The sequence below is a fragment of the Pongo pygmaeus genome, chromosome 1 (genome assembly GCF_028885625.2).
Source record: "Pongo pygmaeus isolate AG05252 chromosome 1, NHGRI_mPonPyg2-v2.0_pri, whole genome shotgun sequence".
In the NCBI taxonomy this organism is placed as follows: domain Eukaryota; kingdom Metazoa; phylum Chordata; class Mammalia; order Primates; family Hominidae; genus Pongo; species Pongo pygmaeus.
In genome coordinates this window covers 34311349-34326505 of record NC_072373.2, presented here as the reverse complement: position 1 = coordinate 34326505, position 15157 = coordinate 34311349, and the positions used below count along the sequence as shown (strand labels likewise).

Here is a 15157-nt window from a genome sequence, read left to right as displayed (position 1 = left end):
TCACTTTGTACAATTTGGGGAGATCACACAACCATCTTAACAGATTTTGAAATTCCACAAAAGACACTTTCTTCTATGTTTAAGGGTTTTCTTCTAGAACTAAATGCCCCAGGGTGATGCATGGATTTTTAATCTCAATCCTTCCATAAACTTAACAAGTGGCCTTAAGCAAGCCTCATATGGCTCATTTAATCATGATGCAAAAAGGTAAAAGGGAAAATTAGATTCTATATATATAGGGTGAAGTCAACATCTTTGGTTAGTGAACACATTTAAAAATGTCTTTAGGAGATTCCATATACTCACATCCTCTTTTCGCTTTTTTATTCCATTTATGTCTTGTGAATTCATTTTAGAAGGGAAATTGTATTGATTTGCTCTTCATAAAGCCACATTCAGCGCTAACAGAATTTGTGATCTCAGGTGAAGGCAAAATGCTGGACTGGCAAATGTTCACAACAAATATAAGTTTTAAATAAAGTACTGGATGTACTAGAAATTCATTAGATAATGAAAGCCATCAAGAAACCCTGAGAATGCTGTGGTTCATTCTGGATTTACGGCTGATTCTTTTAAAAAGCATCACATTTGATATAATTGCTTTGCCTAGTATTGGCACACTTAAAAAATTATCTGACAAATTCATTGTTGGTGGAGGATTGTCAGTGGAGGATTTACCTGTGATGCCAGAGGTAAGAAATGTTGAAGTCTAAATATGCTGAGTTCATTTCCTAGTAAGAGTTTATTATGTCACTCAGCTTTGAAAGGGAAAAAGAAATCCCACAGCAGAATTTCCTCCTGAAAATGGAGTAAATTCTAATGTTTTCTGAATTTATTATAACAGAGTATCATTAAATAAAGATTTCTTTTTATTACAGTGCCCTTATTCAATATCTTATTCTCTGCTGGGCAAAGTTAAATATGAATGTTATCTTATTTTAAATAATTAACATATGCTGTATGTACACTGATTAAAGCACTAATCTTTATACGCAAAACACGGGTGTTTTGACCTGCATGAATTTTCAAAACTAAAAAGAAATCATACCAGACTAAGAACTATTATTATAAAGCAAAGACCATTGTTTACATTTAAAAACTTACCTTTCTTCATATATTTGGGTGTATATGTTTGTTTTAATATAAGCAAATATGCAAAGCTGTTAAAAAGGTATTGTTGAATGTCATATATTTTAGGAATTTTTATTTTTATGAAATGAACCAGCCAATTTTAATGAATTTTGTAAAGTTTTATGGTAAAGTAACATTTAAAAAAAATTTCAGGGTGAGGCACTTTAATTTGAAACCCACTCAGGAACCCAATGGTGTTTTACTGAATAGATATGGACACAGTTTCACTAGTGTCATTCTTTCCTTAGTATGTTTACTCCATGATGACGAGGATTTGTTACATCTTTTTGACCACTATATCCCCAAATACTGGAAAATCTCTTTCTGCTACACAGTAGGTGCTTGATAAGTACTGGTTTACTGAATGAATACATATAGTTATTGGCATAAATGGCAAAAAATTTGTAGTGCTGTTGCAAATCAAAAGAACTTTTGAACTTCACACTTTTAAGCTTGAAAGTGGATATTGCTATGTGCCAGTGTCTGACACAAATTTCTAGCCAGCCATGTTGGTAGAGGACCTGAGTTGCCATGTAGCCCAGGTTCTCAGCAGTGCCCAGTTTCTCACAACTGCCAGTTCCTCACCACCAAGATATCAGGGCAGAATGAACTAGAATCCTGCCTCTCATCCAGTGGTTCTCAGAGTGTGGTCCCTGTCCTAGCAGCATCAGCAGAATAACCGGGGAACTTGTTATTCATGGCCCACCCCAGGCAAGAAGCATCAGGTACTTCGGGGGTGGGCCCCATAATCTGTGCTCTAACGATCCCTTGAGGTGATTCTAATGTACATTCAACTTTGAGATCTACAATTGTAGACAATGCTTGTACAGACATTGCTAACATTTACCTCTTTGCTCCCTTTTCCATTCTTCCAGTGATGTCCAACTCCCTTCTCATTAACACATTCTAATTTTAGGAATATGAATTCTTCAAAATGAATAAATTTTGGCCTTTGAAAAATCGCCTTCTTAAAATAATTTGTGTGTCAGGTCTGAAACTTTATAGTCTGGCTTGGAATTAGACTCTTAGAGGTTATATTAGTTATCTATTGGTGCATAGCAAACTAGCCCAAAACTTAGCAGCAAAAACAAGACTCATTTATGATTTCACAGTTTTTGAGACTCAAGAATGCAGGAGCATCTTACTTGTGTGGTTTTGGCTCAGGGTCTCTCAAATGGCTGAAACTAAGGTGTTGTCTGAGGTCACTGTCCTCCCCAGGCTTGAATGGAGAAGGATCTGCTTTCAAGCTCACTTACATGGCTGTTGGAAGGCCTCAGGAGCTCCACCTGCAGGCTTACTCACATGAACCTCTCTAGAGGGTTGATTTATGATGGTGAAACTGGCTTCTACCACAGAAAGAGAATCAAGAGAGAGCTATAGAGAGCACAAAGTAGAAACCCCAGACTGTTTGTAACCTAATACTGAAAGGGATATCCCATCACTTGTGCCATATTCTATTTATTAGAAGGGAGTCAGTAAATCCAGCCACACTCGAGGGGAGGGGGGAAACACAAGGACCTGAATACTGTGAGGCAGGAATCGCTGGGGGGGTCAACTTAGGGACCCCCCACAGAGCTGAGTTATTTGTCATTTTCTCCTATTTCTTGCATTGCAATGTTTCAATTAAGGCTCTTGATATCAAGTGTCAGACATCTCAACACTAACTGACTTAAACAAAAAGAATATGTATGTGGCTTAAGGTGTGGTTTGACATGGAGGATTGGTCAAATGTTGTCACCTAGACTTGGTTATCATGGTTCTGTTTGCTCTGTATTGCTTCACTCTCAGGTAGCTTCTCCTCTCCTCTTAGCATAGTAGCCTCCAAGGCTTTCAGGCTCAAGGTCAGTGGTATAGAGCAAAGTTGCTTTTCTGAGTATTTCATAGGCCCATGCCTGAACCAGTTGAGAAGCTGAGAAATTCTGACTATATTGGTTGAGGCCCAAGACACACACTCCATTCACAATCAGGGATGAGTCTTATATAAAACACAACAGGTATGAGAATGGGTAGTAAGTGCCTTGGGAAGGACATCAGAAAGACATTTCATCGAAGTACTGCCTAACTGTTGTCTCTCCCTGAGTTTTTAGTCAACTGGAACTTCTAGGAATATGCCTACCCTCTCTGTCACCACCCACTCTCCACATCCAATGGGATGCAGAGCCTTGTTGATCTGCTGGCACCTCTCCAATCTACCCCCAACAATATCACTATGAAGTCCTCACCTGGGCTAAAGCAATAATGTCCAGATTCACTTATCTACATGCTTACATTCTTTGTTCACCTTCTACCTGTTCTGCACATAGCAACCAGAGGGATTTTTAAAAAATGCACTTGATAAAATTTCTTCTGGGATGAAAATTCATCCAGGTCTCATTAATTAAAATCCAGATGCCACCTGACCTGGTTTCTACCTGCCTTTTCAGCTTGATTACTGTCCACCACCAAGCCTCACTCTCTGAGCTTTCCAAATTCTCCCAGCTTCTTCCAACTGCAGTTTTCTTCCAAGCTCTTCTCTCTGTTGGGGAAGCCATTTCTTTCCATTACGCTTCTCCCTTTCCACGCTTGCTCATCTCATCTTCAGAATCTAATTTTTACATCACTTCTTTACACCAGCCTTCCCTGACCCTCTAGAAGTAAATACTCCCACTTTACCTTGTGCCTTCTTCTTATGGCTTATCAGAATTTTAAGCACTCAGTAAATATCTGATGAATGTGATTTATTTTTCATCTTCTCATACCTGTGCAATTGTGTTACTCAGAAGATTAAATAAATGGCAAGATTCATTGCAAGGGTGTCCAGCCTTTTGGTTTCCTTGGGCCACATTGGAAGAAGAAGAATTGTCTTGGCCTCACATAAAATACACTAAACACTAAAGTTAGCTGATGAGCTAAAAACAAATAATAAAAACCCTCATAATGTTTTAAGAAAGTTTATGAATTTGTGTGGGACCACATTCAAAGCCATCCTGGGCTGCATGCAGCCCGCAGGCTGCAGGTTGACAAGATTGTATTATAGAGTTGGAATTCATTGGTGTTCTTGCTTGGTCAGGAGCTCCCCTGGTTCATAGGGTTGATCAAATGCAGGAGATAATAAAACTCTGTTTAGAACTGAATTGGTCTGTTCTCACAATGCTATGAAGAAATGTCTGAGATTGGGTAATTTATATAAAAAAGAGGTTTAATTAATTCATAGTTCCGCATGGCTGAGGAGGCCTCAGGAAACTTACAGTCATGGCAGAAGGCACCTCTTCCACGGCAGCAGAAGAGAGAATGAGTGCCAGTAGGGGAAATGCCAGATGCTTATAAAACCATCAGATCTCATGAAACTAACTCACTATCATGAGAACAGCATGGGGGAAACTGCCCCCATGATTCATTTACCTTCACCTGTTCCAACCCTTGACATGCGGGGATTATGGAGATTACAATTCAAGGTGAGATTTGGGTGGGGACACAGAGCCAAACCATATCAGGAATGGACATACTGAACACATAAATGCTGTCTCACTTTGATTCTTACAAAAATCTCTTGTGAGTTCAGTGTATTATCTCCATTTTATAGATGAGAAAACTGATGTTCAGAAAGAAAAAGTGACTTCTTCAAATTCACATGGCTCAGAAATGGTAGAGGCAGAATACCCACAGACGTCTCTTTGATTCCAAAATCCTAGATATGATTGGAACTACAAGAAAAGGCAGTGACATGCTCATTTTTTAATTTTAATTTTCACTATGACATTTTGAATAGGCCAAGGTCAAAAATCAAAATAAACATAAAAGTGAAGTCCTGTAGATTTCATGCTGCTAGTTGGAGCAGAACAATAGATCTTAAAGCACCAGAATAAGGGCAGTATGGAATTTTGGAGAGCTAAATTTTTTAATTATATATTTTCAGTTTTCTTATTCATTAAATTAAAGAGGTGTTGAGTAGTCCTGCAGCATGAAAGAAATATATTCCATCTTTTCTTTCTATTATACTTTCGATGGGGCTTATATATATTGAGTGAATTAGTCCATTATTGCATTGTGATAAAGGACTAGCTGAGACTGGGTAATTTACAAAGAAAAGAGGTTGAATTGATTCACAGTTCTTCAGGCTATACAGGCAGCATGGTTGGAAAGACCTCAGGAAACTTACAATCAAGGCAGGAGGTGAAGGGGAACCAGGCACATCTTATATGACTGGAGCAGGAGGAAGAGAGTGAAGGAATGATTTCACTCAGATGTTTATCAAACACATATTTAGTACCAGATGCTAGTTACTGAAGATATTAAAAGTGCTTACATATTTTTAAACAACCAGATCTCATGAGAACTCATTATCAGAACAGCAAGGGGAACGTCTGGCCCCATGATCCCCATCACCTCCCACCAGGGCAATCCTCCAACATTGAGGATTACAATTTGACTTGAGATTTGGGCAGGGACACAAATCCAAACCATATCACTGAGTGATGCAGGAATAAAGCTAAACAAGATAAACCATCCTATTTCCTCGTTCCTCCAGTTGCAATGACATACAAACTAGTATACTACATTTTTTTCCCTCTTACTTCAAACAGCATGAGTAAGTCTACATTTGGAACAAGAGGGCTTTTAATGGGGGCAGACTGTGGGAGGACTGGGTGGTTTCTTGATTCTTTCAAATTATTTGTGAGGCTGAGCCTTTGGCTTGTTGGGATGATTCCTGTTAATGTTACAGTCTGAAATTTTATCTTTTTATCTTAACATCTCTGTAAGTTACATCACTTCCACCCCAACCCCCAAGCACACTACATGAATGTAGGGCCTAATATGAAAATAATACAAAGGGGAATGTGGAGGACAACTGCTACGTATGAATGGATAGCAAAAAGCAGGGAAGATGGCAATCCAGCATTTGGGATTCATGATGAGACCTAAGCTCCATGAGTCTGGAAAAACAGAAGCACTATGCAAGCATATATCAAAACATATTTCATCTATTAAACAGGCATATTTAAACTATTAATCTCCCAGTCTAGTAAGCATTAGCCAATTTGACAGAGGACCAGTGCTGGGCAAGATGTGGTTAAATTTGCAGAAAACTCAGAGGGGGGAATGAAAAAGAATCATCGAGTTGCAGAACAAAATTGGAAAAGTGAAAAGAATATTCAAAAAATTTGAGGAAATTTCATCTGGAGAACAAAGAGCCTATGAGACAGGGTAGAAAACGATTCAGAATAGAGTGAATTCATCTCATTTCTCATGTATGTAGGATATACCTTGGTTCCAAATACCTGGAGGGAGACCAGGTGACTATAAGAAAATGTCAGCTATTTACTAGGAATAACGATTTCATTCAGATGTTTATCAGACATGTATTTAGCAGCAGATGCTAGTTACTGCAGATATTATGGTGAACAGAGAGATATGGTTTATGCCCTCACTGAGCATACAATCTAGTTTAAAGAAGCAAAACATCGTGTGACAAGTATAAAGATAGATGAAAAACAAGTTGACCTGGGAAGCAAACAGTAAAACACCTGACTGGCCAGGATTCCAGGGAAATTTCTGGACAGCATGGAGATTTGCAGGATAACACCTGTGACGGTTAGTTTCATGTGTCAACTTGACTAGGCTACAGTGTTCAGCTATTTAATCAAACACGAATCTAAAATCTAAGTGTTGCTGTGAAGGTGTTTCGTAAATGTGTTCAGCATCTACAGTAAGACTTCAAAACGAGATTGCTCTAGGTAATACTGGTGGGCCTATATCACAAGCAATTGTGAGCCAAAAATTAGATTTCCTGGAAAAGAAGAAATTCTGCCTTAAGACTGAAGCATCGACTCTTGCTTGAGTTTCCAGCCTGCCAGAGCTGCCCTGTAGATTTCAGAGGGACCTGCCAGCCCCCAACATCCTGAGCCAATTCCTTAAAATAAATCTGTTACCCCACATACGTACACGCAAATGTATGTGTGTGTGTGTGCGTGTGTGTATATATGTTCCATTTGTCTAGAGAACCTTACTGATAAAATACCTTAGTCATGTGAAGTTGGTGTGTGTGTGGGATGTGCACTGAGGGAAGGTGACTGCCCAGGAAGACTTAGAGTGAAAAAGATTTAGCCAGATCAGGAAGCACATTATAGGTGACCTAGAGACTTTGTAAGGATTGTGAGAGGATCAGATTCACATTTTAGAAAGGACATCTGATTGTATTACTTTTGAGCACATAAGTTGAGAAAAATGTGTTTGAATTACAGCAGGAAGGTTATTAGGAAGATTTTTTTTTTAATAGGGGAAAGAGGTGCTGAATGTATTCCGGAATCTAGAAAAAAATGCATTTTTATCATAGAATCTAGAAAAAATTGCATTTTTATCATTGACGGTAACAGTTTTGCAAAAGATTTACAAGTTTTGTTTTTTTTTTTTTCCTACAATTACGTCTGTATTTTTCACTAAGAAGTTCTTGTAACTGGGAAAATACTCCAATCTGGCCGAGCAGCAGCTATGGAAGAAAAACTCTAGCAAACAGCAGTTGGGGTGGGAGGGTGGAGGTCATCAGGGGATTCCCGCTGAGAAAGTGGGAGGGAAGAGAGTTTAGAAACGGATCGAAGTTCTGCTACATCACGTGTGTTGTGAGAGAATTCGCCTATTACGACGACGGCAACGTCTGATCTGGCTTTCTTGCCCTCCTTGGTGGGTTCCATTCCGTCCCCCTGTCGCTGCGAGTTTGGCTGTCCCTGCGCCGGGGTCTTGGAGTTTGGGCGGGGTCTGGTACCTGCCAAATACGGATCCTGATGGGGAGGAGGTCGGGGAGCGCTGAGTTCAGGCTGGAGTCTGAGTTCTCCCACCCTGCTGCTCCCACCCACCGCGCTTAGAAACCTGTCTCCAGCAAAGGGGTCTTGCTCTGAGAGAACCTAACCGGGTTTTCTTCCATTCCCTTTGCATCTCTAGATGTCTTCGCCCTGGCTCCAGGTGCGTTCCCCATCCTTTTCGGTCCGGGACGTTCTGCTGATTATAGCGCCCTGCTCAAGTCCAGCACCGCCGGAGGTGAAGTGGAGCGAGCTGGTGACTCCTTAACCCTTCCCGAAGGTGTAGACTGGAAGAAGCCAGGGTCTTCATTACCTCCCCTACTCCAAGGGTCTCAAGGCGCCAATGGGGACACTTCCCTGTACAGGTCTGGAGGGCCACGAGGGCGAGGAGGACGCCCAAGTGCAGGGGTCCAAGGACTCGCGTCCCAGAGCTTGGTCCCACACGCGGTCCCACACCCCGAACGCTGGTCGGGAAAGAGATAGGATGCAGCGCAGTGTGATGTGGATGCCAGACAGCGAGAGTGAGGATTTTGCGGGGTGGGGATAGGGGTTAGTGGAAGGGGCTGAGAGGGGAAGAGGCAGCAGGTGAGCCAAGGGGTTGTGCTCCCAGGAGGAGGGAAGAGAGGATCTTTAGAAGGGAGCATCTTGCAGGGGCGACGCAGGCAAGGGTAGGGCTAGGAGGAGGTGCGGGGAAGCAAGCCCTGGCGGTGAGACAGGAGGGGGAGGAGGCGAAGAGGAGGGAGTTCCGAAAGGAGGGAAACGAGCCGGCGAGGGGCGACAGGAGCGAGCCGGGAAGGGCGAGCAGCGGAGGGCTGCAGAGCTGCGGAGGGCTGCAGAGCTGCGGGCGCCCGGACCGTGCCACACACCCCCCGCGGGGCACGGAGGGCATTGCGGGGGGAGACACACAAAGACATGCGAAGAGGGGCTGAGCGAGGCTCGCGCACAAAGACGCCGGGGCGCACGGCAGCTGGGGCTGCACCCACCGCCCCCGCGCCGCGCCGTGCCGGGGCCGGGCCAGCGAGCAGCCTGGGGCTGAGCGCGTGGCGGCGGCGGCGGCGGCGGCGGGCAGGCGCGGGACCCGGGTCGCCCGCGCTCTCCGGGTGACCCGGGCCCGGCAGCAGGCGCGAGCGGGGGCGGCGGCGCCCAAGCCCAACTTGGCCTCCGCCTCGCCCTCTGCCCAGCCCGCCGGTGTCCCCTCCTTCCCGCGATTTCGTTTCTTCTCACGCTCCCCCCCCGCCCCCTCCCGCGTCCAGCCCCGCTCTCCCCACCTTGTAAAACAAAGCCGGGGAAAATGCCTGCCCGTGCAGCTCGGAGCGCGCAGCCCGTCTCTGAATAAGAAGTGAGTACAATGGCGTGTTTGTAAAAAAAAGCTTCAAGTCCGTCTTTTTCAAAAAACATTTTGAATGCTGCATGCCTCATGCTTCCCAGCGCCTCGCGGGAGAGACCCGGCTATAGAGCAGGAGGTGAGACCCCCCCCTCCGGTACCCCCACCCCTCTGGCGGTACGCTCTCCTGCCCCAGCCTTTTCTGGGAGGACTGCAAATGCCCCCTCTCAGCAAGCGGCCGTTTCCCATCTTCGCTTCGCGTCCAAAGTGTTGGGTCATAATCTGGATTTGGAGGCAAACCCTTGCCAGATCCTCTCCTCGCCGCTTCTCCCCCCTCTCCCGCCGGTGCCCGGGGTTTTTGCATCTGCCTGAGGTATGGGTTTGGAACACCTTGGGGGAGTTTCCCATGGAGAAGGAGGGTCAGCCCTTGGGAATAGCCGACAGGCAGGACTCATGGTGACCCTGGTCACACTTGTTGCCCATTGCCTGGTGGGACAGGCAGTGGTGCTGAAAAAAGCTTGTTTCCCCTGCTATTCAGTGGTCAGTCGCAGCTGGAGCGAAGACATATCTGGGTGAGAACAGAAGACCGGGATTAACAGAAGACTGTGATGAGCTGGGGGAGGGGAGTGGGTAGTGACGGTGCTGAGTGTGTGTGGAAGGGGCAGCTTCTCTCCCTGATGGCATACATCAAATGACGTGGAGGTGGAAAACAAGAGGTTCTCTGTATTAAAGATAAAAGTCTGCTTTTATTTTTTTTTAAATATTATTTTGGTATTTCATCAGTTTCTGTCCATTCTGTCTGCCAAATGTACATTACATATATTTCTGCTGATTAAAAAATAAGGCAACAGCTTAAAAGAATTAAACTCCTTCTGGAAATGTATTAGGTTACTGCACACACACACACACACACACACACACACACACACACACACACACTCTTTTAAAAATACCTGCCCCTTTCCCCAAAAAGCATATAATGGCAATGTGGCAATGTCTTAATGGAATTTTAGATTGGGATTTGGTGGCATCAAGGTAAACAGTCTTAGTGCTTTCTGGTTCTGCAGAGTGTAAACCACTGATGTGAAAAATCACAAATAGGAGAGCACAGAGATCTGAGGAGGAGAGGCTTGGAAATCTTCATTTAGAGAGATAATTGTGGAACTTCTATGTGATTTTTTTGTTGTTTTTGTTCCAAAGATGGCTAAATTTTAAATTATGACTTTTGTTTTTCACTCAGACTCACTAAGCATCTAGGAGGTTGTGGGGAGTCTGCAGATTATAGTGATTTTAGCTATTATCAGCACTTCCATTTTAACAGTTTTTTTAAAAATTATAGCATTAAACACATGCCCAGTGCTAATTTTGAGTGAAGATGTCTTTATAAATATTTTAAAGGTGCCTACTAGCTTGTGGCTTTATTTGGAACACGTGAATGTATCAGGAGAGAAACATGTGCATTCCTCTGTGTAGTAGGTTGAACCTTAGGAAATTGCTGTTATAAGCTATATGTACATGGAATCTCCACTTGGAGCCATGGGTACAGATACCTCATCACAGCTCTAATTTCATCTCTTCCAAATCAGATCCATTTGGAGCTTTGCTGATTGAGGATCCTGCCTTCTGCCATCATTTTACAACACTACTTAGGTCTAGTGTTTTAAATAGCTTTGTTTGCAAAGCTTCTTTTTGATGGGGAATTAGAGATGTATTTTATGAATTAAAACTATGGTAGCCTACATTTAACTCACAGTGTTAGGTAAGAGCCTACATTTAACTCACAGTGTTAGGTAGCCATGTGAAAACTGGCATTTTTTATTAGCTTCTCATACTGAAGTAATTTCAGATGCCTGTAGGGTATTTGAGTGCAATTCCATGGAGATTTCTTATATACTTACCTGAAAGTGTGTTTTAGATAAGATTATCATTTTATAATCTATATTATATACATGATAGCAAGTTTACTGAAATCTGTAATAAGTATGGACTTTAAGTTGATTATTCTGTTTGAGTTGATGGTTTTTAAAAGTCTTATTTTTCAGCCATTCTGTTAACCTTTTTTAGTTCAATGTTGTCTTTCCGTAAAATGTCCTGTAGTAGGTGTTTTATTTTCCTCTTAGCAAGTAGAAGTCTAGTATCTCTTACATTTTTGAAAAAGAAATCCATTAATGATATTTTTGAACAGCTGTGATAAATAATAAATGGATTTATAGTCACCTCAGAGTATATGGCAATTTGTGAGAGAACCATATAAATCCACTCTAATGGAGCAATTAGCTTTGATCAGAGCATGTAGAGAGTCTAAGGTGTGAGCCACGGTTTTCGTTTTTTTTTTTTCTTGACATTGTTCACATTTGAAAAGTAAGGTACTTGTCTTCTCTTGGTTGTGTCTAGGATTGACACAATGATTAGCAGTAACTTTTGTTTGTAAAACATGTCAGAGATTGAAAAACCAAATACAGAGAATGTTTCATCATGAGCCCACTTTGGAGGACAGGCAAAACGACAAGATTCGACCGTAGAGTGGTTTATTTACCACCATATTTTACCAGAAAATGATGAATGATTTATTTTGAGCAACAATGTTTGGATCACAAATTCTCTTATAATGCAATTCATTTATTGTAATAAATTTTAAAATGAAAATAGAGAATGTTCTTTATATTGCTTGCTTGTGATATAAAGTTCTTGAGAACGGGAATAACCATGAGCCGTCTTCCTGAGTATTCAAATATCTGATTAAGTACCATCAACTCTTAGGAGTTCAGTATCTCTTTGTGGACCGGCACAGTGGACAGATGTAAATTTAGAAATTGATTAAGAAGCCTTCAGGCATTCTTTTCCTTTTTTTGAAGTTTCTTGGTTCGACTCCAGTTTTTTTCCTCTCATTTTGAACTCCAATAGCAGCAGAGAGCACAGATCCAGCCCCCTTTCCTTGAACCCATATATGTGGTCCTGAGATCTAGTGACAACACTCCTGGTTTGGGTTCCAGAGCTTCCACCAGGAGAGCGAGCGGAATTCAATCAGCCTTCTCTGACCCCTTAAAGAAGAAGCCCGACCAATTCCCTTCTCATCTCCTCCAACCTAACCCTCATTCTCTGTTGTTGTCAGTGGCGGCACCTGACTTGCTGGATCCTAAATCTGCCGCTCAGAACTCCAAACCGAGGCTCTCGTTTTCCACGAAACCCACAGTGCTTGCTTCCCGGGTGGAGAGTGACACGGCCATTAATGTTATGAAATGGAAGACGGTCTCCACGATATTCCTGGTGGTTGTCCTCTATCTGATCATCGGGGCCACCGTGTTCAAAGCATTGGAGCAGCCTCATGAGATTTCACAGAGGACCACCATTGTGATCCAGAAGCAAACATTCATATCCCAACATTCCTGTGTCAATTCGACGGAGCTGGATGAACTCATTCAGGTAATGGCATGGGAGGAGTTGTTACTCCATTCCCCCAAATGGGAAAGAAAGTGATAGGAGGAGACAACTTGTAGCCCAGTGTATTACAGGTGTGCTGGTGGGAGCCCTATCCCACCTCATTTGCCTTAAGATGTAGCTCTTTTCCCCAGTTTCTTTGTCTCATTTCCACTTCTCCTGCCTATATTCTCGCTTCTGCCACCTTTTCTTCTCTTCCTCTTTTAGTTCTCTCTCCCAGTGTTCCTTCACATCCTCTTCTGCTTCTGTTCTTCTGTATTTCTTTCCTGTTGTTTTCCTGCTTTCTTTCCCTTTGCCCTGTCTTAGAAGTGCCAGTGGACATCCATGGGGTTGGGGTTACCACGCCAAAGGTCCTCATGGTTAGGATGATCATTGTCAACTAAGAAACATTGCTGTGGCAAAGGAGAGGAAAACAAAATATACATAAATGTGCTTTAATCTTGGCAGTGGCCATCATAAGATAGAAAAGATGAATTCATGATGTGACCCTCTTGAGATGGGTACCCCTCAGGTCAATAAGTTGTAGCTTACCTCTTTAGTCAAGGTATAACTTTGATGACTATCTTTTTAAAGTATCTGCAGATAAGTGATTAATTATTGCTTCTCTAACCCCCAGCTAAGAGAAATTTACTACTACGCAGAAAAAGAGTTTTTGAATAAAACTTAGTTCTAATTTACTTTATAATAGCAGAACAATATCCTTACAGAAAAACATTTTGTTTTAAAAATTAATCACAGTAAGTTTCAGTTAGGCTCTTTAGAGATGGCAGTATTCTGTTTTTTGTAGATTTCTTTTGCATAAAACAATTCATTGGTCAAATATGGATCTTAGTGAAGAAGAAAATTTTAGAATTTTCTCACAAGGAGTGACTTGACTGGTTGTTGAAAATGTTTTAATTGTATACACATTTGTTTTCCTATAGAGCCTACTTTTCTTACCTGATTTAATTCAAATTGGAATGGAAATTATCTGTGAGTCATCATCTGAGCATGTTCTTTCTTATTTCATATTTGGTTTTACATTGTTTGAATGAGTTGGAATAGTGGATTGAGGGGAAAAATTATTGTTGGCTTTAATCCTGCTTTTAATTTGAGGACCCTTTCTCTCATTTCCTCTTGCCATGGATCCCAAGATACTGTCTCTGCCCTACATAGTCCTCTCAATTTACAGCGTATGCATACACGTTCTTATTCAAGTTTTACCGAAAGATATCAAAACTAGTGTTCTCTGACACCTATTTAATTTCTACCACATTCAGAAATTTCTGCATCTGAAAATTTGACTTAAGTTTTGAAAATGCTGTTCACTTATATACTGAATTCTCTATGATTTTTAGATGATGGTGACCTTTTTAGTATTGGCAGTGAAAGTGTCAGCTAACATTTTTGTCCCAACTGCCCCCTTCCCTGGTCCCATGTAAGATCACTTTCACTTCATTCTCTCTTTGGGCCACGTAGACCTATGAGGTACTAAAAATCTTTGAAGAATCCCCACTTCCCTCGGTTTCTGAAGAAGAGCTCTTGGGTATCTTGGTGGAGGCAGCATGGTGTAGCAGTAAAAGCTTCAACTTTGGGAGCAGGCAGGATGCGTTTTGAACTGCAGTTGAGTGCTTTATTAGAAGTGTCATCTTAAACAAGTAGTTTTCCTCTTTAAGCCTTAAATGATCTATCTGGAATGAGGAAAGAGTATCTATCAAGTAGGGTTGTTGTGAAGTAAAGAGATAATCCACATAAAGTGTTTCGGTGCTCAGAAAGTGTTAGATTTGTTTTCTGTAGTTATTGTTTTCCTCTCTTGTCCCTTCATTGGATTGTAGCCTCTGATTCATGTAGTTGCATTCTTATCACCTGGAGTGAGATGCTTGGTTGGACAGGACAGGAAAAGAAAAAAAACATGACCAGCGTTTCAAGACAACACTGGAAGAAATTATGTGTGAATTTGAAAATGGTCTCACCGTCCAGTATTACCCAGATTTATTCAGAACTCTAAAGATAACTTGAAGGTCATGGCAGGTAGGAGCAATCTGGTGGTGAATACTGATCACTTTTTGCTACATTGTCTTTGAAATGTAAACAAGCAGAAATCAAAATATGACCTAATTTTTTTCTTTATGCTCTGCATGGGCAATCCATTTTAGCTTTACTAATTTTCTCTGCTGATTATTTTTGCTTCGTAAAAATCTTTTTTATGCTGATTCAATATTTTTCAATGCAGAAATTACCTATTATTTACTCTTATACTGTTCACCTTTATAACCCAATGGTTTTTATAATTATTTTTTCTTTTTAAACATAATTTATTTTGATAAAAGAAATCATTACAATGCCATGACTTTAAGGATCAAGATTAGTGTGTAAACAGGGAGGAAGGTAAATAAACCAATAATCATGTATTAGAATTACACTTCCTTCATATGATTCTTATAAATTTCCCAATCTTTTTTTTCACATTTATTTTCCCATTTAATCATCCCTTAAAACCTCATAAGTGTAT

At 41.5% G+C, this 15157-nt stretch overlaps 1 protein-coding gene across 6 annotated transcripts in view; it reads left to right on the top strand.

Annotated features, from left to right (window-relative positions):
* The window catches only part of KCNK2 (potassium two pore domain channel subfamily K member 2), a 237320-nt gene that overhangs the window by 68387 nt on the left and 153776 nt on the right, over nt 1-15157 (top strand). For 2 of the 6 annotated variants that reach the window (XM_054454964.2, XM_063672212.1), the window contains exon 2: nt 12341-12651. In XM_054454964.2, the coding sequence (XP_054310939.1) occupies nt 12341-12651 (311 nt within the window). Of the gene's footprint in view, nt 1-7654; nt 7789-7824; nt 8068-8443; nt 9368-12340; nt 12652-15157 lie in introns of those variants that run through there. The other 4 variants (XM_063672218.1, XM_063672215.1, XM_054454957.2 and 1 more) reach the window with 4 other exon arrangements.